General features: G+C 38.8%; 1 protein-coding gene across 1 annotated transcript in view; it reads right to left on the minus strand.

Moving 5' to 3' along the window:
• Positions 1–27,199, minus strand: part of LOC128859218 (protein strawberry notch) — a 56,673-nt gene that overhangs the window by 11,920 nt on the left and 17,554 nt on the right. Inside the window, exon 3 of the mRNA XM_054096025.1 lies at positions 2,328–2,564. Within this exon, the coding sequence (XP_053952000.1) occupies positions 2,328–2,564 (237 nt within the window). The remainder of the gene's footprint in view (positions 1–2,327; positions 2,565–27,199) is intronic.

The raw sequence follows: 27,199 nt of genomic DNA on the forward strand, positions 1-27,199 counted from the left end.
AGAAATTTATGCGAATTTTGCAATTTCCCTCTGGGGGAAGTTGATACACGTAAATGACGGGCTATGGCTTTAAATAATCTTTAAATGCAGTTTTTATTGCATACTTTGTATTTATGTAGCTTAATAAGAGAATCTTTAGCAGAACCAATAGAAAGTTTGTACTTTTAGGCAACGACTACCTGTAAACCTGCAGAAAAAACACAAATTATACAGCCAGCTTCAAATAATAAAAAACAGGAAGAAGAGAAAATAAAACCCGGTAATGAATCACAACAGCAATGTGAAAATAATGAAAATGCAGATAAACAGAGAACACTTTAAGCGACATGATCTCGATGCATTGTTTTTAGCTACCAATGCTCCTGGAAGAAGTGCGTACAACAGAGTAGAGCGCAGAATGGCTCCTCTTAGTCGGGAACTGGCTGGTTTACTATTGCCTCATGACCATTTGGGGTCTCATTTGGATGAACGTGGCGTTACAATTGATGAACATTTAGAAAGATCTAATTTCTAATTTGCAGGAAATGTATTAGCTGAAGTATGGAGTTCAATGGAAATTGATGGCTATAATGTTACTGCAAACATATGTTGGGGCAGGTCACCAAGATGTTCCTGATTTTCCAGACATTAAATGGTATTCAGAACATGTGCGTGAAAGCCAATACTTGCTTCAAATTGTAAAATGTAGAAATACAGAATGCTGTCGTCCAGGAAGTGGCCTATTCAGATTACTAGATAACAGGTTTCTTCCACCTCCTGTAAAAGTAAAACAAACAGTTGATGACTTGGTTTTGGATGAAAGAGGGCAATTTCTTGATCTTCCAGTCAATTTAGCTCTACGCTTAAGTGCTTCACTCAAAGATTTCCAGCAAATGCCCTACGATTATTTTTGTCCGACGGTAAAATTGAGGCTATCAAGTCGAACATGCAAAACGTTTGGTCTTTATCATGCTTCCCTCAAGTCACTAAATCGTCACATCGAGAAGATCCATAAAAAAGCAAACACGCACACTGATAGGAAAGTTAGACCTGTAAGAGTCGCTGCTCGTCGTGCTAATGAACTGATGTGCATTATTCAAAATTTAGAGCACCATGATGTTGAATGGCTCGATGAGAACGACGTAGACATTCCAAAATCGGATGAAAGTGAGCAGATTCACAACACTGAGCAGCAATCCAAGCTATCCAATGTCATCGAAAACTTAGAATCATGGATTCGGGTTTCATGGACTGAAGACTGTTAATTTGAATTTAATATGTGTACCAAAAATTTAAAATAAGTTTGTTATGTTCGTAAGATTATAATATTTTTGTCCCTTACTCTGTGTTGAATACTGCATCAGTAAAATCTAATCTCTATTCTAAATCTATTTTCTTATTTTTAAAATTATAATTATAACATTATAATTATAATATAAAAAAAATACATTTTTTAATTGAAAAATGTTTACGTAAGCATGGGGGGAGCGGGTAAAAGCTTTGCCTTCTTTTGCTGACAAGGGGGATGGGGGCGTCAATAATTCTAATAAATCTGCTTACGTAATACTTGAACGGCCCCTGTTTTCAAATTCCGATGATGTAAAATTGCGATATTGCAAAATAACTTGATTGTAAAATTACTTTATAGCAAAATTATATTACAATATTGCAAAACTATAATACCATGAAAGTACTAATTGTAGTAAGTTTACAATGAGCAAAAATTGCTATATAGTAAGATAGTAATTATACAATAGCAAAATTTCTGCGCGGTAAAATCGTAGCATTGTAGGATTGTTACATTGTGAAATTACTTCGATTGGAACTGGTGATAAAATTAATGTGTGGCGGAATTACTAGTGTAATTACTATGTGATACAATTATTGTAATCTCGCACACTTATAAAATTTAGTAGTTGTAGTTTACGTTTAATTTTTAATTTCGCATTTTACAATAGTGTAACTTTACTATGGTGTAAAACTACTATGGCGAAATTACTCAAAGGTGGAGTAATTCCACGTTTACATAATTCGAATAGTGTAAAATTATTATGTGGCAAAATTACAATATTGCAAAACTACTATGCGTCGGAAGTACTGCTAGTAAATATACCACCCAAATAGTACAATAATATTACTAAATCAGCAAACTGCGATATTGTAAAATTGTTGTAATGCAAATTTACTCTGTTTTAAAGTAAATACACCACCAAACTGTAACTGTAAACACCCGCAATAAGTGTTAACTGCATTTTTGTTGTTGTTGATTTGCATGATTTTTCTCAAATTACTCTACTAAAAATTCATATTCCTCATAACAGCAACAAATCACTCGCACGATGTCTTACCTGCCGGTGCTGCAGCACTCTTCTTCGGCATATTGTTGTTGTTTAACACTGAAATGCCGCCCGTTGTTGTTTTTGTTGTTGCTGTAGTGGTAATGCGGTTTGTACGCGTTTGATTAGATGTTAATAATGAATTATTATTATTGCTAATATTATTGTTGTTGTTGCTGCCGATACTGTTTCCTTTGTGTACGCTGTTTTTAGCGTAAATAACTGCCGTTTGTAGATCACGACCACCGCCTGAAAAAGAAAACGAAACAATTCAAATGCAAATTATTGAATATGATTTTCTTGGAAGTTTGTGCTACAAATTAACAAATGAATAAATTTTATAAAGAAAGTGTAAAAATGGAGGAGTTACGACATCGAAGGTAGACGCATTTTTTATATATATTTTTAAAGCAATTTGTTGCATAATTCTGTTAACGAGACTCAAATCAAAACTTTAAATTATATAGAAAAAACTTTTGGCCATATAAGCTGAAAACTCATTGATCTAAGCCATGAATAGAAAGAGTTAGCAAAATAAAGACCAAACTAGCATTCGTGAGTATGTGAATGATTCTCCCTGCCAATACTCAACTCAGACTTCTCTGGACCAACACATAAGCTTTTCTGAATACTCAAATACCAAAACAACCGATAAATTCCTGAATCGGTGACCTCTTAGCCTACTTCAAGAGTTTTACTTCTTACTGAGGTATTTATTTAAATACATCAACAGATGTATGAAAACCTTTCGTGTGTACTTGAAACCCCCCACTTATACTCAAGGCATATTTGAAAGACCTGGTCCCAAACTAAAAGAACTCTGGGTGAGAAATTAGTGTACCAATGTTGCATATAAAATAAGGGATGGCAGTGATCGGAAAGTCATTCTGGTGGATGCTCAGAAGAGTAACCAGAATATGGCGAAGAGATTTCAGAGGAATGGGCCGGGGTCATGATAGTGATTTTTTTACGAAAAAACTGAGACTGTGCTGGGGATATACGAAAAAAATTAACACAATCTGCACTCATGTTGCTTCGTAGCCATCTGAACGACTGATTGGACAAGTGAAATGAGCGGGTCCCCAGTAACGTTACTCGCTCAATTGCGTTTTTCACCATAGCTGAAGACCAAACCTGGTAATCTATCATCCTTGATACCAGAATGATTCTTTTTTACTTCTTTGATACCAAGATATTATGTGACCTCCATGAGATGCTATTAAAGGAGCAGTCTTCGAGCGATACTTTCGGTTGATACAGTGAAGGACAGAAGTTTCCAGGAGTGCCTAAAGAATTTTTAGTACAAATAATTGGTATGTCATTGGAAAGAACTCGCTGAGAATTACGAGCGAGCTCGATTACAGAATAGCCTCATAGTTATGGAGAATATTATTGAATGTCTGAATCACTGCATAGCATCATTACAAGTAAGATATCTTCTCCATGCCATTCTGGCGGATTTGCATTATCAAATTTTTGACGGATTGAATTAACCCTCCGTTGGGCACCCAGGTGTGGCCAGACTGGCTTTTTTGACGTTGGACGTAAATCCAACATATTTCTATTATAGCTAACGACTGGAGCTTCCACATAATTTTTTACAAAGGATCCTCTAACAGGACGAAAGAACGGAATGTTAAATGATACGCAGGATGCAGTTTCTCATGAGAATTAATGGAATGTAAAGCTTCTGACAAAGTGAATACAACAAAAATCTTTTTTTACTTAATTTCGTTACTTAAAATTTAATTGTTTTATTTTGTTATTTGCTTTCAAAAGTTTTCTTGATTGCATATTGCATGCGGTTTTATGGATTTTAAATCAGATGAACGCAGCTGCAGGAAATTTTGACAATCAGCTGTTAGATATCTTATAGATTCGTCTTAACTTTTTCTGTACTTCTTAAAAAAACCATTCCACTCTTTGTTTCGCTACTCGTCAAGTAAAAACAAACAAAAAATCAAAACGCCAACAACACTTATTTTTACATTCTCTTTTTTTCTAGTTTACTCGCTCCCATCAAATCATATGATTGCCCCCATGAGCTACTTTGTGGTGGCGCACTTATTTACATTTTCATGCCGTCTATTTAGCTTTTTTCTTTCATTCAGCAAACAAACCAAAACCAACACAATCAAATACCGGCATTTTTAGTTGCGTTGGCTCGCATTTGCGCTCTCATTCGTTTCTTTTTTGTTTGTTTTTCTATTTCAGCTTATTTTTTCTATTCGTTGTTTCGCTACTAATAAGGCAACGTTTTGTTGGCTGGTCAGTGTTGTTGGCAGCCGCGTGCGCGCCATAAACGAAGTAGAAATACAAACAAAACTACAGATAGCAAAAAGAGGCGGCAATAATGAGCGAGAAATAAAACTTTGACCTTTTTTGCGAGTACTTTCCGTGCGTTGACTGCTCTTTTTTAAGTGGGTTGCTTTTCTTTTGTGAGTGCATGGGTGTGTGTGTTGCATATCTAAGCAACAAGTTTCAAATACAAAAATCAAAAGAAAATCAAAAATTAAAAAATTTGCTGTTGATAGTGAGGCAAATGAAAATGTGTAAAATTCTTTGTTATGAGGGTTGGCCGCGTTCTCTTACTTATTTTTTTTTTTTTTTTTTTCGCTCTAAAAGCTTTATAGGAACACGTTGCTTTGGTAGCTGGTAGGAAATTGGTTGTAAATGCATACATACATACATATACATGAAAATGTGAATTTCTTAGTGTTTTAAGTATAGAAATTCTTATCGCCTTTTCTGATAACTTCTTTGTCCACAATTATTTTTTTAATTATATATATATTTTTTTATTTCTTCATTTAAGCTATTGAGTGAAAGAAAATACTTTTGAAGTTTCAAAATCTGCTGGCGTAAAGTAAACAAATTAATTATTGAGCTATTTTAATTTTTTATTTTGTATAACCTAAAATTAAATTTAATAGCATTTGATATTGCATCGACAGATCCCCATCGACCCGGATTTATGTCCGTCCGAGATTGTCATTTCAGCAGCAAACCCCCCAAAAAATGTTGATGCTGTTACAACACCGCTGAAATATTTGATAACATGGAAAACAGAGCACTCAGTCGACGATTGATTTCGTTTTTTAAGTCGCGTTAGCCTAGTGTGAACTGTAAGGTTGGGTGTCAATTTCAAGGCTACTCATAGTGACTTTGCTATCGCAGAAACCATTCTCCAAAAACAAGTTGAAATTTCCTATTTGAATATCATAGGCAACTTAACTTTCCCCTTCTTTCTATTCCTATTCATCATATGAATTCAAGTTTGCATTCTGCTTCGTGTTAACGAGCCCTTTTTTGATTACGCCTTGGACACTAAATTCATCAGAGTTATAGCTGACTGATTGACTTCAGCAATTATTTGCAAGCCATGCACTGGACTTTTCGCACACTTTTTCCAAGTAAACTGGGGTCTAAACTCAACCGTTCCTATTAGACCAGATGGGATAAATGTTTGACTAGCGTAAATGGAAGTATAGATTCTTGAGTAATTAATGGTAATTAATAGTAATTAATAAATTGAGTAATTAATGGACTATTTTGGCTCCTTCTGCAAAGATATTTTCAGCAAAATGTGATATTTAAAAAGTGAGAATTTTGACATACAGATATGCGCGCTTTCCCCAACAAATTTTACAATGAACTGCTTATTAAAAAATATTATATTAATATCACACAGGAGACCCGCGCGTGTTTTTTATTTCCTTTGTAGTGTTACTACAGGGTGGGCCATATAGAGTTTGCTTTTTGAACCACCTATTTTTTTGAGAATGGTAACACAAATGACATGTCAAATGGGTTCATGATTTACTAAAAACCTATTTCCTAAGTGGAGAGTCTTTTTCTTCTTTTCTGATGAAGCTCATTTTCAAATCGGTGGCTACGTCAATAAGCAAAATTGTCGGAAAATCCACACGTTACTGTAGAGAAGCAAATGCATCCACAACGAGTCCCTGGTTGGTGCGGTTTTTGGTCTGGCGGCATCATCGGGCCATTTTTGTTCGAAAATGAGCGAGGAGCCGCGGTTACAGTAAATGGCGAGCGTTACCGTGACATGCTCAACGAGTTGTTTCCAAAAATTTAAGAGGATGACATGGACAACATTTGGTTTCAACAGGACGGTGCAACTTGTCACATTGCCAAAGTTACACTCGAACTTTTGGCTACCGTTTTTGAAAACCAAATAATCATCCGAAATTCCGATATCAATTGGCCGCCTCTAACATAATATCGACTAGGTTATCAGCCGAAATTGGCTTCCCCACCCTAGTGCTTAATTCCTCCCTTTCGAACACAAATCGCGGACAGACAAAGAAAACATGTTCTGCGTCTTCTACAGCTGGTGCACAATGAGAACAGTACGGGTCGTCTTCGTGGTTAAACCTATATAGATAGGATTTAAAACACCCATGTCCCGTCAGTATTTGGGTCAGATGATAGTCTAACTGTACATGCTTACGGGTAACCCATTTGGCTATTAAGGGAATCAGACGGTATGTCCAGCGTCCGTTCAGGGACGAACTCCAACTTCCCTGCCATGAACGCAAGCTACGCTCTCTTGCTTCCGTGCGTATTGTCTGTCGTTCTGAAGTAGCTTTGTTTTGGTAAACTTCAGCGTACTCTTTTGCCATTAAATTTATTGGGAGTAGTCCTGCAATAACCATAATGGTGTCTTCTGATACCGTTCGAAACGCGCAGCACACTCTGAGGGCACTCAGTCGATACACTGATTTCATACAACTCACATATGAGATGCAATTAGTATTAAGTAGTCTCCTACGGTTTTGCCTAGGGCCTCTAGTGTTCATCATTATGCGCGTCAGTGCTGTTACTGCCTCTGCCGCTTTGCTGCTTGCGTATGATAGGTGATCTCTGAAGTTCAGCCTATGGTGGATTAATACGCCCAGGTATTTAATGAACGGTTTCGATCCTATGGTATTTTCGCCCACCATTATATTTGCCGACTCCACCTTCTTCCTGCTGCTAATGAGCACTGCTTCCGTCTTATGATCCGCAAGAGTTAGACCATTCTTGCGCAGCCATTCTTTTACCACGCCGACAGCCTGGTTGCAGGTTGCTTCTGCTTGCTGTAGTACTTTAGCTACGACCACAACAGCGATATCGTCAGCAAACCCTATAATTTTGGACCCTGGGGGTAAACTGAGACGTAAGACTCCGTCATACATAATATTCCACAGCAAGGGGCCTAGGTCTAAGCCCCGGTATTATAGCGAAGGGTTCTGTCAGTGAAATAACTGAGTATAATCTTTCGTATATACCTTGGAACCTGGAAGCAATCAAGCGCCATTAGAATCTGGTTCCAGTTCGCGGTATTGAAGGCATTCTTTACGTCTAGCGTTGCCATTAGGCAGTATTCCTTGCTACCGTATAACCACCGAGTTCCTTCGATTGCCTTCTGCGCAATGCTTTTAACCGCAACTACAGCATCTGTGGTTGAGCGAGCCTTGCGGAATCCGAATTGCGAGGATGATAGACCGCCTGCGTCATCAATGGCAGCCTCCAGACAATTAGCGATCAACCGTTCTAGAATTTTACCTGCGGTGTCGAGCATGCAAAGGGGGCGGTAGCCTGTAGGATCTTCCGCTGGTTTAGATCCTTTTGGAATCAGCACCAGTTTCTGTAACTTCCACTGAGTTGGAAATGTGCCTTCTTTTAGACATGTATTGTAGAGATCTACAAAAATGTCGGTATGGCTTCGAATTGCCACTTTTAGTGCCTCATTGGGGACTCCGTCTGGGCCAGGAGCTTTATTGTTTTTGATCCCTTTAGTGATCATCAGGAGCTCATCTTTGTCTGTCAACTGCATATTTTGGTCCCCCTCACAACATTTTTCCAAATCATAGGCTCGGAGAGCATCTTGTGCTGGGAACAATGTTTCAACTACATTACGCAGTGTGGCCGGGCACGTTGTTGGGAGTGGCTTGAAAACTTTCAGTTTTTTCATGACTAGCCTATACCCGAGTCCCCAAGGGTTACTATCGACTTCGTCACATAGTTGGAGGAAACATTGTCGTTTACTCCCTTTAATTGCCTTTTTCAGGGCCTTCCTTTTTTGCTTCTACTGAAGCTGGTTCCCTTGGAAACTGTGCGTGCCCCTAGAACGTTGATAACCTCGCCTTGCTCTGTTGCACTCGCTACGCAATTCCGCAATCTCCGCTGTCCACCAGTAAACGGGTTCACTATTATGCCTGTTAGGCCTTGTTTTAGACATGGCTGCGTCGCATGCTTTTGTTAGGTGCTTCATAGTTTGTGTAGCCTTCTCAGTTGCATCACCAGTGAGTGTTACATCTGCCATCATGACTTCGATTACTTCAGCCTCCATTGAGTCGACCCTGTATCTCGCGTCGTATGTATATGGCACCTTTGATTCGTCATGTTTCTTTATTTCGCAGATTATCGCGAGATGGTCACTCCGGGTGTAATGCTGGCTAACAAACCATTTCGTCGAGCGAGCAAGGTTGGGGCTCATGAAGGTAAGGTCTATTATCGATCCCGTTCCTGCCTTTTGGAATGTCTGCTGGTTCCCTGTGTTCATAAGGACTATTATTATTTTATTATTATTATTATTATTTATTGTTCGACTTTCTTAAAATAAACATTACATTTCATTTTTAATAATTAACATTAGAACGTACGACAGTGACACTAGGTCGTTTGTCGGAAGAAAAAAGAAAAAAAAAAATCTTCTTTTCCTAAGAAATGTGTGATGTCTTCTAATTCATTTAAGTTACATAAAGTGCAATTTAAATCCCTTTGGCTTCCCAAGTATATTAAATCACATCTGGCTTTCATAATCCACATAATTTTTCAGATTCCAGTATTATCGTTTAAATAGCTTCTGGCGTTGTTATGGTCTAATTCCTTATATAATCGGGTGCTTTGGTGTGCCCTTTCCCATAAAGTTCGAGTATTCGAATCATGAAGATTTTCTATTGTTGAAATTATATTTCTATTCCACTCTCTTTTATTTAAAGTGCCCCAGTTACATGTTATATTTAACTTTTGTGCTAGATTACTAATTTCTTCAACCCAAAATATCTGTTTTTCTAAAATCTTTTTTGATAGTATATGAGGCAATCTATTATCATCATATTCAAATAACGTTTTGAATATATATTTTAAGTGAAGCTGCAGTGTATACAAATGAAAACTTGGAACATTTGTCTCTAAGAGAATGCAATAAGATGGCGTATTACTCGGGAGATGAAGTACCCTTTTTAAAAAATAAAGTTGAATTTTGTCTACTTCTTCAAACAACGAGTTTCCCCATACCTGAGCAGCATAACTCTGGATTGCTCTAGTCACCGCTAAAAACAGTTTCCATTTTGCCGACAACTTAATTTTATTTTTACTAAGAAATGTGCACCAAGTTGCATTTATGCTGTTTTTCGCTAGAACATTTCTATTTTCTATATGTTGCTTGAAACTGAGTTTTGATGTTATCTTTACACCCAAGTAATTATATTCTTTCGTTATTGGTATAACTTCGCCGTGAAAAAACCACTTTTCTTTTTCTGCTATTCTACCGCCTCTCCGAAAAATCATTATAGCTGACTTAGATAAGTTCACTTGCATATTCCACTTATCGCAGTATTTTTCTAAGTTGCTTATCATTTTTTGAAGAGCACTAACCTCATCTGCCAATATGACGATATCGTCAGCATATAATAGCAAACGGATATTTAACTCATCTATAAAGAGTCCACCCTCCAAGCAGTCGTGCAGGTCATTCAAGTAAAGAGCAAAGAGCAAAGGTGAAAGCAGGCACCCTTGCTTTACTCCTGACGATATTTTGAATTTTTCACTCATTTCATCTCCTACTTTTACTATCGAACATGTATTTCTGTAATAACTTTCAATAAAGTTTGCCATTTTGGTGGAGATTCCTATTTCATGAAGCTTGTATAGCAATAGTTGTCTAGGGACAGTATCAAAAGCGGCTTTAAAGTCCACAAAAAACGCGTAAACTTTTTTCTTCTCCCTAAACTTAATATGGACTATTGCTGCTGGGTTATATATGTTATCTACAGTTTAATGTCGCTTTCTGAAACCTGCTTGAAATTCTGTTATAATATTTTTATTTTCTACCCAGCTTGTGAGTTGCTCATTTAAAATGCCCATCATTATCTTTGCAACACAATTCATGAATGAGATACCTCTATAATTGGAGGGAGATTTCCTATCGCCTTTTTTAAAGAGCGGATATATCAGACTTGTTTCGAAACATTCAGATACTTGGCCCATATTATATAGCCTATTAAAATCGTTTGCCAACTCAACAAGAAACCGGTCATCGGCATTTTTAAAAAACTCATATGGAACCTTGTCTGAGCCTGGAGCTTTTCCACATTTCGTTTTTTGTAACATCAATCTGATTTCATCTATTGAGATTGGTCTGTCTAGACAATCATCCCTTGCTAAATTTGCCACATATTGTATACATGGTGCACAGCGAGTTGGATTTAATAATGTTTGAAAATAGTGCATGAATATTGCTGGCGATACCTCTAGACAAGATTCTGTAACTGAACACCGAAGGACGTTGACCATCTTCCACCAATCCTTACTGTTATTAACCTCATTTATTCTGAGTTCAAGATTGTCATAGTAATTCTTCTTGCTCTCTTCACACAGTTTCTTGTGTTTTCTAGGTAAACCATTCCGATTTTTTTCTTAATCTTTCTTTATTGCGCCTCTGTGAAGTTGATATTCTAATTATATCAGTTAAATCTTCAAGATCTAGCTCTTTTTTTACATATTTCTTTTTCTGTAGGTTGCTAATAAGTTTCTTGTTATACAATTCTGCTCGTAATTCATCCCAAACAATTTTTGGTAACAAGTTCGTCTTGCATATTGAAGCTGATTTTCTTGCAGGCAATTGCATTTTTAAAATAATAGGCATGTGATCAGACCATGTTTTATTGTCCACTATAAAATCAGACGCATGTTTCAATATGTCCCGAGATATTGCACATATATCATTTACAGATTCACCTATATTACTAACATAAGTAAATTTTCCCTCAACATCACTACTTAACATGCCATTCAACACTATTAGACCATTATTTATACAGAACTCTATGAACTGCCTCCCACCTCTATTGATTTTTTTGTCTCTTGAATTCCTATCTGCTTTTCCTCCTACAATATCATTTAGTAAGATTTCGTCCATATTTACTTGTAAGTCTCCAATTCGTACATTAAGGTCACCGATTACAACACCATTTACAAAATCATTTTGAACAAAACTTTCTTTTACAATTTCAAAATCATGTATCCAGTTATTGCCCTTCAAATATAATGGAATCAAGTTTACAGTTTTTTCAGCCACACAAAATTCGATTACGTCTAAACAGTCTAAACACTTACACGAATATCTGACATCAACATTTTCTAGGTCTTTTTTAATGCCATAAAGGAGTCCACCACTTGCCCGTCCATAATGACTACGTCGTACTGCTGATCTCCAAAACAGAGTAAACCCCTTGAAGAATTTAAAATATTTTTCAAAATTTTCCGTTTCAACATGCGTTTCTAACAAGATAAAAACATCAAACGAACAAATGTAATCAAGAAAATCTTTATATAACGTTTTGTTTGCTAAGCCGTTAATGTTATACGACACAATATTAATATTAGTTAATTGATTACGATTTTCTAAAAGTTCATCACTGCTGGTTATTACATTTAATTTTGCGGTTACTTTAGTACAATTCTTTAGTTTTCTGAATTTATTTTCTCTAACAAAGAGTGATAGGTAATATCAATTTTTGACACGTTTATACCAAAGTACTGAATAAGAATTTTCTCTGCCGGCTGTCCCTCACACATAAGTAATTTATTATTATTGTATGACATCCATTTGCCGTCAATATTCATGCTATCATTCCTTACGAATATCTTATGTGTTCTACTTAAGGTCAAGAGCTTTTGTTTTAACTGCAATAGCACTTTTCTATTTTGTTGCCTTTCAGAGCTAAGGTCCTTTTCAATATAAAAGGACTATGTCTAACATGGCGAAAGTTTCCAAGAGGGCTTGACCTCTTGGACTTGTTCGCGGGCATCCCCAGTTCACAGCCCAAGCGTTAAAATCACCAGCTACGACCACAGGTCTATGGTCTTTAATATCTTGGGCGAGATTCTCTAGGATGCTGGTAGCTTCAGTCAGAGTTAAGCTGGGTGGTAGGTAGCAGCTATAGACGAATGTTTCCCCAATACGCGCTCGTACAAATCCGCGAGCTGCCTTCACGCTCATAAGTCGGGAGCTATTTGTCCCACAGTTCCAGATTGACGACTTGCCAGTAATATCAGAGGCCCAGCCATTGCCTTCTAGGTGTTTATAGGGTTCACTGAGTACAGCAACGTCTATTTTGTGTTCCCGTGTAGACTGCGTGAGTAGGTCTTGTGCGCTTTCGCAGTGGTTAAGGTTTAGTTGTAAGATCTTCATTTCTGTCGTATTTCTTTCAGAGCTCTCTGGTATTCTGGGCACTTACTGCTGGTCATCGCATGTCCTGTGTCACTTACATTTTCTTCTTGCATATTATGCAGTTTGCTGCTTGTGTGCAATTTTTGGCCTGATGATCTTTGTTGCCGCATTTAAAGCAGACGCTAGTGTAGTCAGCTGGGCTTTTGCAACTTCCTGCCACATGCCCATATTCCATACATTTGAAGCATCTTTTTGGTTCTATTTTCTCTCGTATGCGACAAATTACAAGGCCTATTCGAATTTTGTTTGCTTCAAGCAGCTTGGTAGCAGTCTCCGGCGTTACTCTTAGTGGCGCTGTTTATGTGCCTCCATATGCTTTTCGTAGGCCCAGAATCGCTGAGGCAGGTACGTCAAGTTCCTTAACTGTTTTGTACTCACCTAATGTACTTCTTCTTTTGTGGTGATTTCATCAAGGTCTCGGATTTCAACTTGCCGCAGCTCCGTTAGAGCATTGACTTCTACCGCTTCTCCTAAAGCCGCCTTAACATCTTTATGGATTTTCAGGGTGTTTGGGTCAGATGGTTTTGCCAACACCAAAAGTAACTCCCCTTTGGCAGTTTTTTTGACCCCTAGAATGTCATTATTCAGCTCCTTTAGGTTTGGCTCTGACTTAACCCGCTTCAGGATTTCCGCATATGATATGCTGCCAACGCTTTTTACTACTATGGCATCCTCTCGCGGTGGCCTCTGCCGTTTTCGAATTTTCCTTGCATCGTTTCTTTCTTTTCATCTGATTTGGATGTATTTTGTGTTAAATCCTTCGGGGTTTTCTTGGATTTAACCATCTCCCATTTTTCGGTTGCAACATGCTCTGTTCTCAAAGCTTCAACGCGGTTATTTTGTTTCTTTTAGCAGGACTTTTCCTTGCAGCGGCGTTGTCGATAGCCCTTTTTGGCGTAGAATCTATACGCTTAATAAGAGGTGAAGTTTGGGTACATCCCTCTTTGACAGTAGATGGTTCACTATGCGCCGCTCTTATCGCCAGGTTTTCCGGAGTTAGGATAGATCCCTCCAGTTTCTTGTGTTGGTCCGTTATGTACGTGACCAAATCTCGCATTGCCTGGTTTATGTTCCTCTTTGGAAGCTCCATCATTTCGGCTAGTTCTTTGACCTTATCGCCGATGGCTCGATATATTTCTTCGGCCGTCATCGCTTTCGTGAAGCCAAAGTGCTGCATGCACGGTGATGCCGACCTGGTTCTTTCCGTGCCTGGTGGTGAATATGCCAACCTTGAGCTCCGTTGGAACGGGTTTTTGAGCAATTCACCGCTGCCGTTATTGCCATTTGCAATAGTTGTTGTTCCCTCTGATGCTATTTTTGTTAAAACTTCACTTCCTTCCGTGGTTTGTTTTTTTGATTGGTTTGAAGACATTTCTAGTTTTTTGGGCCCCAACTCTTAAGTCGTTATCCATATCCTGATGCGTAGTCACTTGTAAATGATTCCATGGTTATCTTTGCGAGCAGGCAGGCCATGCGAGGGTTGACAAAAGCTCCTTATGAGAGCTTAAGTTCAGAGCCGAATCAGTGTTAACTAGGAATGTTACATCTAGACCTACGCCGACACTTAATGGCGACAAGATATGGAGCGTTCTTAGAGACTTGCCATCATTTTAACGGGCGGGGGCAACTGGATTATTAGCCTGAATGCCGTTTCAGCTAGATATCACTCCGCTTACTAGGGAAACAGAATAATACAGTCGTCAGCTCGTCGCAGTTACTGTAGCTGTAAGAACGTGTGAGTACACACTGAACGTCCCTGACCCGACCCACGGCACAAATTCTTTGTTTGTTTCGATAATTCTTAAGAAAAACGCTATAAAGAGTTAATAAGCAACTCAAAGAAAAGCAAAATAATATAAATAACTTGAAACAAAAAATAATAACAATAACATGCTTGGACGAAAATCATGTTGTGACATAATTCTCAGCAGCTCTCACTACGCAGACGATACCGCGTGTATCCGCTCTAGTCGATTCCCAAGGAAACCAATTCAATGTTTTTAAGTTGACATAGAAATGGCGCCATCAACATGATTTCTGTTGATGTTATTTCCACACAGAGTTTGTTTGTTAAATGAGTGGTGGGCAGTGTTGCCAGATTTTGAAAAAAAAAGAAAATTAAAAAAAGGAAATTTCAAAAAAAAAAAAATAAAAGGAAATTTCCAAAAAGTAAACAGTATTTTTGACAAAACAAAATTATAAACTCCGAAATACAGAGATTTTTTTAGAAAGCTGGGATATTTTAATCTTGTTAAACATAAAAAAACATAATTTATTTAAAACATTAAATATAACATAAACAGTTTCAATTATACTTAATTTTCTAAAGGGGGATTTATAAATGAGATCAAATTTTGTTTTAATAAAATTCAGTTTAATAAATTTTCGTAAATTTTTGATACATTTGATAACTTTTTAATACTTCAAATTCAGTAGAACGCGAAGCATTTTTTTGAAGAAATCTTTTGTTCTTAAATACCAGAGAATGCTGGAATTTCTAATTTATATTTTATTCCAATTAATAATATATTTTTATTGTAATTAAAAAATAATATTAATAATTTAATTAAATTTATTCTGAAATTCCGAAAAAAACACTGTAATTTGGACTATGAGGTAATTTAACAAACTGCGAGCTCCTCATAGAAAACCATTTGCCTTTCGGAGTCGGCTTAAAACTGTAGGTCCCTCCATTTTTGGAGCTCGGCCAAACATCCAATAAAGGGTGTAAGAGCCCTTAATTAATAATTTAAATATATATAAATAAACTCGTGCAAAAAATATAATTCACAGTTAAAACTATGAATCTGGCAACTTTGGTGGTGAGTCAAGTTATAGCACGTGGTCAACCAACAGGTTTTTTTGCACATTTTTATTTTGATTTCGCTTCCTCTTCTTTGCGCGCTTAAGCTACTCCTTCTATGCCACAAAATTTCATTTTAAGTTGCGAAGACGAAAAACACAAAAACTAATAGCTAACAAAAAAAACAGACTGGCATTCACATGGGCGCCACTTGACTGTTAAGAAAAAGAACAAAAAATCTATAAAATTTTGCAAATCAAAATTCACACAAGTTTCGGCGTCAATGGTTTTTTTTTTTTTTTTTTTTTTTTTTTTTTTTTTTTTTTTTTTTTTTTTTTTTTCATGGGCGTTGTGGTAGCGCGCTATCCTCAAGTGGCCCTTTCGAAACCAGGACAAGCCTGTTGTTTCGTCGAAACTCTGCACCCCACGGGACAACTGCCAGGTATTACATCGTGGGGGGGGAAGGGCGAGTTAGTCGCCGCTCCTTCGTCGCATTCTTTCGAGGGTCCTTAGTTTTTTCATGGTCTCTGCTATGACATCGCATGCTGCCGTCCATTTTTCCTTGCTTTGTAGCAAGGATTGCACGAATGTATCTGGGTCGTAGTTTCCTCCAAATATTCGCCGAAGCTTCGATCTAGATCCATAAAAACGCTTACATTCGAAGAATACGTGATGAACGTCTTCTATCGCGTTTACGCCACAGTGATCGCAAGTGGGATCCGATTCATGTTTGAACCGAAAGAGGTATGCTTTGAAGCATCCATGCCCGGTTAAAAATTGCGTCAGATAGAAATCCACTTCTCCGTGTTTTCTTCCAATCCAGCTTCGCAAGTCTGGAATGCAGCGATGTGTCCAGCGGCCCTTCGTTGTGGTATTCCATTTTTGCTGCCAAGTTTGGGTGCTAGTCCCCCGTGCCACGATGCGTTGCGTTTCACTGTCGGCTAACACTGCAGCTTCGTTTGCCAATATATCTATTGGATACATTCCAGCGATAACCAGCGCTGCCTCTTCTGAAACCGTTTTAAAGGCGGAACAGACTCGAAGCGCACATAAACGATACGCCGCCTTTATACCGCGTAAGTAGGAAGGACGTTGCGTAGCCATGTACCAAACAGGGGCACCGTATAGTATTTGGTTCTTCACCACGCCTGCTAGGAGTTGGCGCCGCCGTTGTTTTGGCCCGCGGGCGTTTAGCATTATTCGCGATAATGCTGCTACCGTTACTGATGCGTTTTTGGCCGCATACTCCAGGTGAGTTTTAAAAGATAACCTCCTGTCTATAACTATTCCCAGATATTTAACTTCTGGTGCTGTCGTGATGCTGTGATTGCCCACTTGTATCGTTGCCACCTCTACTTTTTTCCGGCTCGATATGAGAACGGACTCCGTTTTTTGCTCGGCGAGTTGAAGGCCGTTTTGCACCAACCATGAGTTAACGGTCGCTATGGTCCGATTTACTTTTTCGCAGATGTCGCTCAGTCTCTTCGCCGTAATAACTACTGCGATATCGTCCGCAAAGCCGATAATGTTAGCGCCATTGGGTATGTTGAGACGCAAAACACCATCATACATGATGTTCCAGAGCAGTGGTCCAAGGACTGAACCTTGAGGGACCCCGCCTGAAACCTTATAGCTCTTTCTGCCTGCTGCTGTGTCGTAATCCAGTACGCGGTCTTCGAAGTAGCTTCGTATCATTGCTCGCAGGTAAGAGGACACTCCGATCTCGTCCAGTGCGTCCAGTATTTTGGCCCAGTTTGCGGTGTTGAATGCATTTTTTACATCCAAGGTTACTATTAAGCAGTACTCTTTGGCACCTTCGAGCCATCGGGTACCACTTATTGCCTGTTGTGCAATTTTTTTGGCGGTATTCACAGCGTCAACGGTGGACTTTCCTTTTCTGAAGCCAAACTGATTGTCCGATATTCCCCTGACGGAATCGATCTCGTTCTCGAGGCGGTTGTAAATTATCCTCTCCAGTACTTTATCTGCCGAGTCGAGCAGGCAAATTGGTCTGAAGCTAGATGGTTGCATGGGAGGTTTGCCGGGTTTGGGCAGTAGAACCAGCCTTTGTCGCTTCCATATCGATGGGAACGTTCCCTCCGCGAGGCATGTATTAAATAGGCGTACGAAATTCGATGTGGCCTGGGTAAAGGCCAGCTTAAGTACTTGGTTAGGCACCCCGTCTGGGCCAGAAGACTTATTATTTTCGATCCTATTCACTGCTTGAAGGACCTCGTCTGCTGAGATTCTTGGAAACTGGTGTGCGATTGGCTTCGAGGTTAAAGAAACTAACTTCCTTTGTTTGGGGAAAAGTGTGTTTACCACTTCATTTAAGAAAATCGGGCATGTTGGTATGGATTCCTGAGCAGACTTCAGCTTCTTCGTCACCACCTTGTATGCTGTCCCCCAAGGATTGTTTTCAGTATCATCACAGAGCTCAAGGAAGCTTTTACGCTTGCTTTCCTTTATTGCTGTCTCTGGCTTCTAGGAAGTTAGGTCTACCTCTTGCCCGTTGGAAGCTTCTTCTAGCCTTAATGCATTCTTTCCTTCAGAAAAGAAGGAACGTGTTTATTTGTTGTCGTCTTGCGAGACATTGACGCATCGCAGGCTCTACAAATATCGCCCATAATTTTGGTTGCCATGTCGTTCGCGCATCCTGTATACTCGCTTGTTGGCAACATCTCTTTAAATACTCCAGGATCTAAGGTGCCTGTTTTCCATCCTCGCTGCTTCAAACTTAATTGTTGATTTTTAAGTTTGCACTCGTTTAAATCTATGTCGCATATTATTGCTGAGTGATCACTTTGAGTATAACACTCACTAAGCTTCCATTTAGACCCTCTGCAGATGTTAGCGCTGACGAACGTGATGTCTATTACTGAACCAAAACCATTTCAGAAGAAGGTATGTTCCGCGCCGCTGTTCAGTAAAACAATATCCAGGCATGCAAATGCTTCAAGGAGTGCTCTGCCCTTTGGTGTAGTACGCTGTGAGCCCCACTCCATAGCCCATGCATTGAAGTCGCCTGCAATAATATATCGCTGTCTTACCATTGCATCCATGGCGATTTTCCCTACTATCTCCTCAAACTCGTCTAAAGGGGTGCTTGGAGGTATGTAGCAGCTATATATAAATATATCTGAGACCTTGCCGCAGGACCATATTGCAGCCTTTTTGCATGCGTCTTGCGTCCAGTTGGCTGACCTTTCTCTATACGGTTCGCTTAATATGGCTACATCAACCTTGAGTTCTGCAATTGTTTGCGACAAGAGATCTTGTGCGGCTTCACAGTGGTTGAGATTGAGTTGTAGCAATCTCATAACTGTTTTATTTTTTGAAGCGCTTCTTGAAATACCGGGCATTTATTGCCGCCGGTAGCATGATCAGTGCGGTTGGTATGTCTCCTTTCACATAATAGGCACTTTGGAGTATTAGTACATGTTTTTGCTACGTGCCCTTCTCCTCCGCATTTAAAGCACACTCCTTGGAGATCGGTTCCGCTGGTGCAGTTTCTTGATATATGCCCGAATTCTAGGCATTTAAAGCAGCGTCTAGGTTGGATTTTCTGACGAATACGGCAAACTACCCAGCCAATGCGAATTTTACCCATTTCTAATAACTTTTTGGTGGCCTCAGAAGGTAGTGAAACAACTGCCGTTTGCGTACCGCCATACGCCTTCCGTATCGAGCGAATCTGCGAGGGCTCTACGTTGAGGTTGAGGAGCTGGGAGTTTAGTGCTACGCGAACCTCTTCGGGCGTAGCTACTTCATCAACATCATGAATCTCGAGAAGTGATTCTTCTGTTAAAGATTTAACCTCCGCCTTTCCTGAGAGAGCCAGACCCACCGCTGCTTGCAATTTCGCCGTGTTCACGTCAGAAGGCTTAGTCAACTGGAACAGTAGATCGCCATTCGCAGTTTTTCGGATTTTTTGAACCAGCCCGTTCATCCCTTTTAGAGAATCCTCATTTTTGACTGTCCTCAAAATCTCGGCGTAAGAACATTCGCCCGTGCTTCTGACAATGATGGCATCGGGACGAGTAGGTTTACCCCTTGTGCGCTGTCGTTTGTTAACCGTTATCCACGCGCCCTCCGTTGCTTTTTTCCCCTCCATGTTTGCCATAGCTGTCTTTTGTGAGACATTGACAATGGATTTAGGAACCTCATTCTCCTTCCTAGACGGTCCTTTTATTGGTAATGCCTTCCCCGGTGCTCGTACCTGGGTCCGCTTTGTCTCATGCTGTGCAGTTATTCCAAGAGAAGGAGTCGTCTGCGAATACTTCGTATCTTTTGTACGGCGTCAATGGTATGAATTCGTGTTTGTGTAAGTGTGCGTTTGCGTTTGCGTGCGTAATGTTAAAAGGCACTACAGGAAACAGTTGAACTAGCGAAACAAATTTGAGATTTCTCACTCAGCACAGGTACGATTATGCCGATTGGGTGCAGTGACAGCGTAAGAGATCATGGGAGCTACAAACGTGAAGAAAAAAATAAGGGAACGTGAATAGCAACACACCAGTTCAGTGCGAACACATTTCCCAGCAGGGCTTTTGGCAGCGGAAACAAAAAACAAGAGGGGGAGAAATTGCCCCTTCGCACAGCCACTATTCTCAGTGAGTGATAAAACACACTTCCGAGCGTAATCAAAAAACGAAAAAAAAAACGAAAAAAAAAAACAAAAACAAAAGCAAACAATTACGACAGCATTAGTGAGTTAATGCACGTGGTTCTCAAAAATAAACACTGGCGCTTTGCCACCAAAAAGATACTTCCGGCTACATAGAGCCAGAGTGGGCATATAGCAAATTACTATTGGATGATGATAAGTAAAGTTAATAATAAGTAAAAGACCAAGGGAAAGGAATCGAAATAAGTTTAGTAAATTTTCTACAAAAAATTGATTTTTTATACAAAAACACGTGAAAGCGGAAACTTGATTTCAAAAGTAAAGCACTAAATTTTCTATTCACTCAACGCGGGCGAAGCTAATTTGTTACCAAGTGAAATCCACTTCAAAAGTTGACCAAACAGCGGCAGAGACTATCATTAAGACAAAATGAGGAGCACATAAAAAAAAATAATGTAAAGTATGAATTTTTGGGAGGTAAAAGATTAAAAAATTTAATAAAAAAAAACGCAATTGGCAGAAAAATAGATTATTTTTAATCGGTAGATAGATTAAGTATTAATAATAGAAAATTATATGGTCACGACATAATGGGAGCTTTAATGATTGTAAATATGTCACACTAGAACACCAATTATAGACTACTTTTTCAAGATGTTGAGAGCGCATTTGAAGCGCTTGGTTTTCGTAAAGCAAACTTCAAATTCCACAAAAAATAGGCCATAGACCTAATCAAGTAACCTAGAAACCCGGTCTGCAGATTTTATTTCGTTAGATAACTTTATCACTGAACGTTAACCGCAATAAATAGTCGGTTTCCCAGGTGGCATGGCATTTAGCACCGACCTGCTGAGATTCAATGTTTTCGATGACATTTTCTGGCAATTTTGTGCATACAAAATTATTTTAAATTGTTCCACACCCTTTGCCACACATGGTGACAATTTGATACTGTAGTAATACTGAATAAACAGGGCAAGCCATGCCAGCTCAACTGTCGACACACTAAAATTTCGCTACCTTGAAAATAGCTCTTAAAAAACACACTGGGGAATAAAAGCCTTGAAAAAAGATTAACATCTTAAATGAAACATTTCTTTCCATTATAGCTCTTCTGGCCACATTTATAAACACTTATAAAAAGAAACAGGAAAATTAGTTGAGCAAATACAAATTTTTTTGAAAATTACGTCACAAAGCACTGAGTAACAAAAGTTGAAAGAACTATGCGCGTTAAACGAGTTCAGAGTCGGCGAAAGACTCATTAGATTTGTGGGTTAACGCACCATGACCTTTTTGCTTTTATGAAGCTGAAAATAACAACTGTTAATTGAAAAAAAGAAAACAAAAAAATACAGCTAAACGGCCGTTCAACGCAGTAATTACCTCGCCACAATGCGTGATAGGCAATTAGAAGAACTCGAAACCAGTGCCCAGCTTGCAGCGAATGACCCAAAACAGACATAAATTGTTTTAAACTGTTTGTTTTAGTTTAGATAAGAAATCAAACAGATCCAAGAAAAAAGCTTCATTATTCTGATTTTCGTTGCCGCTCAACTATACCGAACATTTGACCAATACAGCCAATCATTAGGATCCAATGAGGCCTATACTGTTCAGAAAGTTGTGAGTTAGCTACAACAGTACAACAAATACATTCTTAGTTTTCCTGCAAGAGAGCAATGGACAACTCGGTAAAAACTTTCTGTAGCGACGACTCCAAGACTGTAATAAACGCCACTTATACTGGATCAACTTAACTGATTTGGTTTTTATGATAACGATTTCTGAATCGAAAATATTTGTAATACAAAGTTGGCGTGCACACAAAATCAGGGTCTGTACACCTTTTTCAAAAATAGTCCAGTAAAGTAAATTGAAGGTGAATTTCGGTGCAAGGTGGAATGAGCTTGATCTTGTGTAGATGCCGCGACACTGCGTTGCGATTCTTTAAAGCGTCCAATGGAGCCGAAGCCAATTTTAGGGGCAAGCATAGCGGAAATAGGCGGGTAAATCAAATTTATCATTAACAAAGCTCATGAGAGCCATTGGCGCGGTACTGACACCTAGGAAACAACCAAGTGTTTCTCGAAAAAAAAAAATATTAACCTATCTTTACTTTATTTTTTATTATCAGAAGTTACGCAAGTTAGTAAAAACGTAAGTGTAAATATTTGTTTAGAAAGAGCCGTGATGACCGGTTAGCTATCTGAAAATATAACCCAATTCTAGCCTAAGATTACAAGTATCTGGTTTCCCAATTTACTCTTTATGAAGAAGATACTCAAATCAAGAATAGGGATATGTCAGATACATACATGACATTTTTGACCCACCTGCGTACCTTTGCACCAAATTTGATTATTTAAAGCCAAACTGAACGTCTAGAATAATTTCTTGAACCTTTTGGACTTGGATTTGAACCAGGAGCTTTTTAGTAAAGTTGCTTTTTAGTTAAACTAAGTAAATTCTTTCAGGACTTATTCCAGAACGCTGACGTGAAAAATCAATGCTAATGCAGCGCCTTCAGGGATTTTACGTTCATGTGGGTAAAAAAGCTAGTTTATTCAGATATTTCGAAAGGAAATTCGCCGAGCTTTGACACAAACTTTCACACAAGAATTTTGAACTTATTTGAACCCAGTGGTGTTGAGACAAGTATAGAATTTAGGTACTTATTATTTTCCGCAGTAAGTGTAATGCTGAAAACAGTGAAGACCGCACGGAATCCCTTACCGCAGTCCCTTACGGTGCACAAAAACTCACCCCCCCGAGAACAACTGCGTTCTTTTAATTACATATTTACACAATACATCGGTTTGTGTGTGTATGTGTTTGGTTGTATCTACACAATGTTGCCATTGATATTTTTGCTTACACACTTTTTCACACATCCGCGTTATCAGTTACAATTTTTCATTGTTTAATAAACCAAAGCCAAAAACCAACAAATGCAAATAGTTCATTTATCTATAGCTAACTTTATTCAACATTATTTTTAAGCTATTTTAACAAAAATTATCATTTTTCTAAGTTTATTTCGTAAATGATTTCGAAATGTACTGCTTGGCAACACTGTGTGGTGAGAGAGCAATCAGCTGGGTCGGTATTACGGTATTTTTTTAACAATCGTGAAATAAAATCTACGGTACTACGATACGGAAGGAAGGAACTTTTCATTTACATTGGGTTCTAATTAGTTTGATCGAAACAGCTGAGTCGGGATTGTGTTTACGGTGTTCACTGTTTTCAGCATAAGTTGTAAGATTTTAAACTAAAACAGGACGAGAAGACAAAACCATACACACAAAAAAGTAGTGAGCAAATGAACTGAGTCATAAAAAAGAGAACAAAAGGAAAAATTAATGCAACTCAATTATACAAACAAGCATTTCTATTCACTAGTCCGAAACATTTATTGAGAGGAATGATGAAAATGCAATAAGAAACAAACAACAATAGTGAACAGACAATAAACTGAGAAAAATGATAAACAAAGCGTAGCGGAATTGCATTACTTCACGCTAATGGGCATAACTGTGCTGATTGTAGAATATACACATGGGCCTACGTTCAATTAACACCCTTGGAATATTCGGAATTTATAACTTTGACAAGGTTCACTGAATTAAATTCGAGTAAAACTGATACCGAAGGGACTTGGTGTTGTTTTTTTTTTTTGCTGGTGAGGAGAAATGGATTTATGCCTACGACATTTTTTTTGAGTCTTTGGAGCACCGCATTCTCCCTCAAATGGCTCCGCCTCACCTTGTAAACAAAATTGAAATTTCCTCCTTCAAAAATTTAAGTTTCTTAAGTGCTGCAAGGAAGGTTTTTAGAAACCTTTAAGTATCGTATTTTTTCAAGTAGGATTGATTACCTGGTTTAGCCAATATACTATGGGGGGGAAAACAAAATTGACGAGCAACTACTAGGCTACCGAATTCTGGCCGCTCATTTCCAACGTACTCACACACTCGTCTAATCAGTCGCTTTTCAGACGCTAACGAAGCAACATGGGCGAAGGTTGTGTTGATTTTTTGCATATATCACCAGCACAAAGCTCAGTTTTTTCATAAGCAAACCGCTGGCATGACCTCGGTGACATCTGATTTTGGCCACACCTTCTGAATTCTTTTCCTCAAATGTCTTGTGCACTATTGCGTACACCTTTGTCAGGTGCTTGCCGGACTTCCCTTCCAATTTTTGACGGGCATCTTGACGTTCTTCCACGAATGAAAAGACCGACAGCTTTACACCGCCTTCGAATGGCAGATATTTTTACGAGGAGTTTTTTCACGGCAGAAATACATTTAGAGGCTTGCTATAACCTGCAGAGAGGTGTCCGCTATTAGAAAATGCTTTTGTCTCATTTGGTGTTTCATACACATACTCGGTTTAGAACCCAAACCCTACCCAATAGTAGTCACGCTCCAGCTCATTCGGCTACGGCGACCTTTTCTAGTTACCAAAATTCAAATTCCCTCTTTGAAGAAGGCATTTTAAGTATTTTGGGATCTTTATATTATTTAAAATTTGCTAAAGAAATTGATGGGCATACCTCAAGTACCTAATTTCAAATGTATAGAGGATTAAGTGAACTGCAGCCGCTGTTTCATGCATGTACTATATTTGTATGGTACTATTTGAGAAGGTTTACTGTGAGGGCAACAAAATTATATTTTGTTAAATAATTTTCTTCATATTTTATTAATCAATTTCGGAGACCGCCATTTGACAACTTAGAGTAATATTCTTTAGGTGCGTAATCTAGAATTCTCTCGATTGAATGGAACGGCGATTTCAATTAATGTGTTGCAGGCGGCGCACATATACAGACGCACACATGCATAAAAACATACAATACATATGTACATAAGTGTTGCTTGTTAATTATGTACAGTTAAATGTATGTATGCAGCCTAGCCTGCCTATTCATGCGTCATACGTACCATAATTCAACTTTGACCCAAGCAATTGGGGATTAAAGTTGCATATCTTGTAAGGCGCAAATAAGTAGACAAATATTCAGCGAATGTTACTCGCCACACAACTACGTATGTACTCGCATATGTGCATGCACACAAAACTGCATTCTATATAGATACATATGAATGTATGTGTATGTATATGTATATGTTATATTGATATTTGAAATGCATATGCAGCTTGGCCGAAGCGAATGTTAGCGTAGATGGGTTGCCTTTGAAATGTAAATAATTAGCAAATGTTTATCCCGTCACTGTATATCAAAGCAATGCGTATACGAATAACCAGTTATGCATACGCACCTACACACTTGCAATATGTGCAATAATTTCGATAATAATTCAAATACAGCGACTTGTTTATCTTGATTATTAATTAGAAGACGAATAGTCGGTGTGCGGCCGTAGCGCGGCGAGCGTGTGGGTTTGGGCGAAGACAAACTTCATTTGCTTCTAGGATAATTATGTGCACATACATGCACGCACACTAACCCAAGGAAATTCAAGGATAGACAGACAAAGACTGGCCAAGCAAACCGCACGGTTGCCAGGCATAAGCAGCGGATCTCACTAAGAAGGCCATGGAAGGCAGCAGGTGCAGGCAGCATAACACCGCAGTCAGTGTGAAAGCGAGGGGGATATATTATATGTCCGTATTTACATAGTCACAGCTACTTGTTTTCCTACACAACATACACTGCCGCACAACATAAACAAGCGAAAGCCCGGAAACCCGTGAGCTTTACGGGCACCAACCAAGAGGTATTTGTTGTTAGGCGGTTGTAGGGCAGTGGCGGTTGGCCAGCGTCTAATGTAAATATTTTTGCTTGCTAAGATGCATAGAAATACCCTGTAGCGACTACTGCAGTGCACAAAGTGTTTTGAAACGGGCCACTACCGAGCGACTGACTCCAACATTTGATAGATCAATGCGGAAGAAATTGAAAAGTTCAAAAAGCTCAGGATATCCGTTTCGAAAAGTTAGTTTTTTTGTGTACTTGTCAAGAAACCTCGCAAAATAACTTCGGAAGTGCAGTAAAATGTGCTAGGATTTCCTTAAGAACAATTTTAAGAAATAATGATAGTCGACCGAAGATGGGATAACATATTAAAACGAGCGTCAGGTAGTCAAAACTTATGACCAATAAAAAACTCGAAATCGAACACCCACCTTCCCCAACCTTTCCTTATAGCCTAAACGCATGTCGAAAAAAGTTCAATAGCTTGAAAGCTTAGCAGCTTGTTCACAATCCACAAAGTAATACTGATTTAAAGTCAATCCTCTAACTTTTTCTAACAAACTAAGACCATGCACGGGAAATGTCGACAGGTTTCTGTATCAGGTTTTGCAGCTCCTTCAATCTCCTACAAAGGAATACTAATTTGAGGTCAAGCCTCTAAAGTTTCTTTCCAACCTAACCCTATTTAGAGGAAAGTTCAATAGTTTCCGGTATCACGAGGGCAATATTTTCAGGAGGTAAAAGTAGTAGGGCCCCCAGAAGAGCGATGTTTTTGACGGTGAGCTCGAACAGTCACTTGTGCCCGTGTCGACGCATTCTCAAGCTAGCACACCATCAAGCGTCTAAAATTAAAATGGTGTAAGACTTGTCTCCAAAGCTAAACATACTCCGCTAGAGAATATTGACTGCAGCATTTCCCGCATTGGCCACAAAGCTGCTTGCACGGCAGTACTGTCACTCAAATGTCAAACCCATTCCTCCGTCAAGTATGGTCTGTCCAAATTTAAGCGCAAGTTACAAGACACCGTCGAACTCAGAAATGGGCACATACCCAAAACTGCGGCAGGAAGAAGGAAAACGGGTTTGACGCATCTTAGCAATTGCATTTTGCATATTGCCATCTTATTGTGCAAATTTGACGCTTTTAGCCTTGCGATTACAACATATTGATAAACAAGCAAATATCTGGTTATTCTCACAAGCG

The sequence above is a fragment of the Anastrepha ludens genome, chromosome 3 (genome assembly GCF_028408465.1).
Source record: "Anastrepha ludens isolate Willacy chromosome 3, idAnaLude1.1, whole genome shotgun sequence".
Taxonomy (NCBI): domain Eukaryota; kingdom Metazoa; phylum Arthropoda; class Insecta; order Diptera; family Tephritidae; genus Anastrepha; species Anastrepha ludens.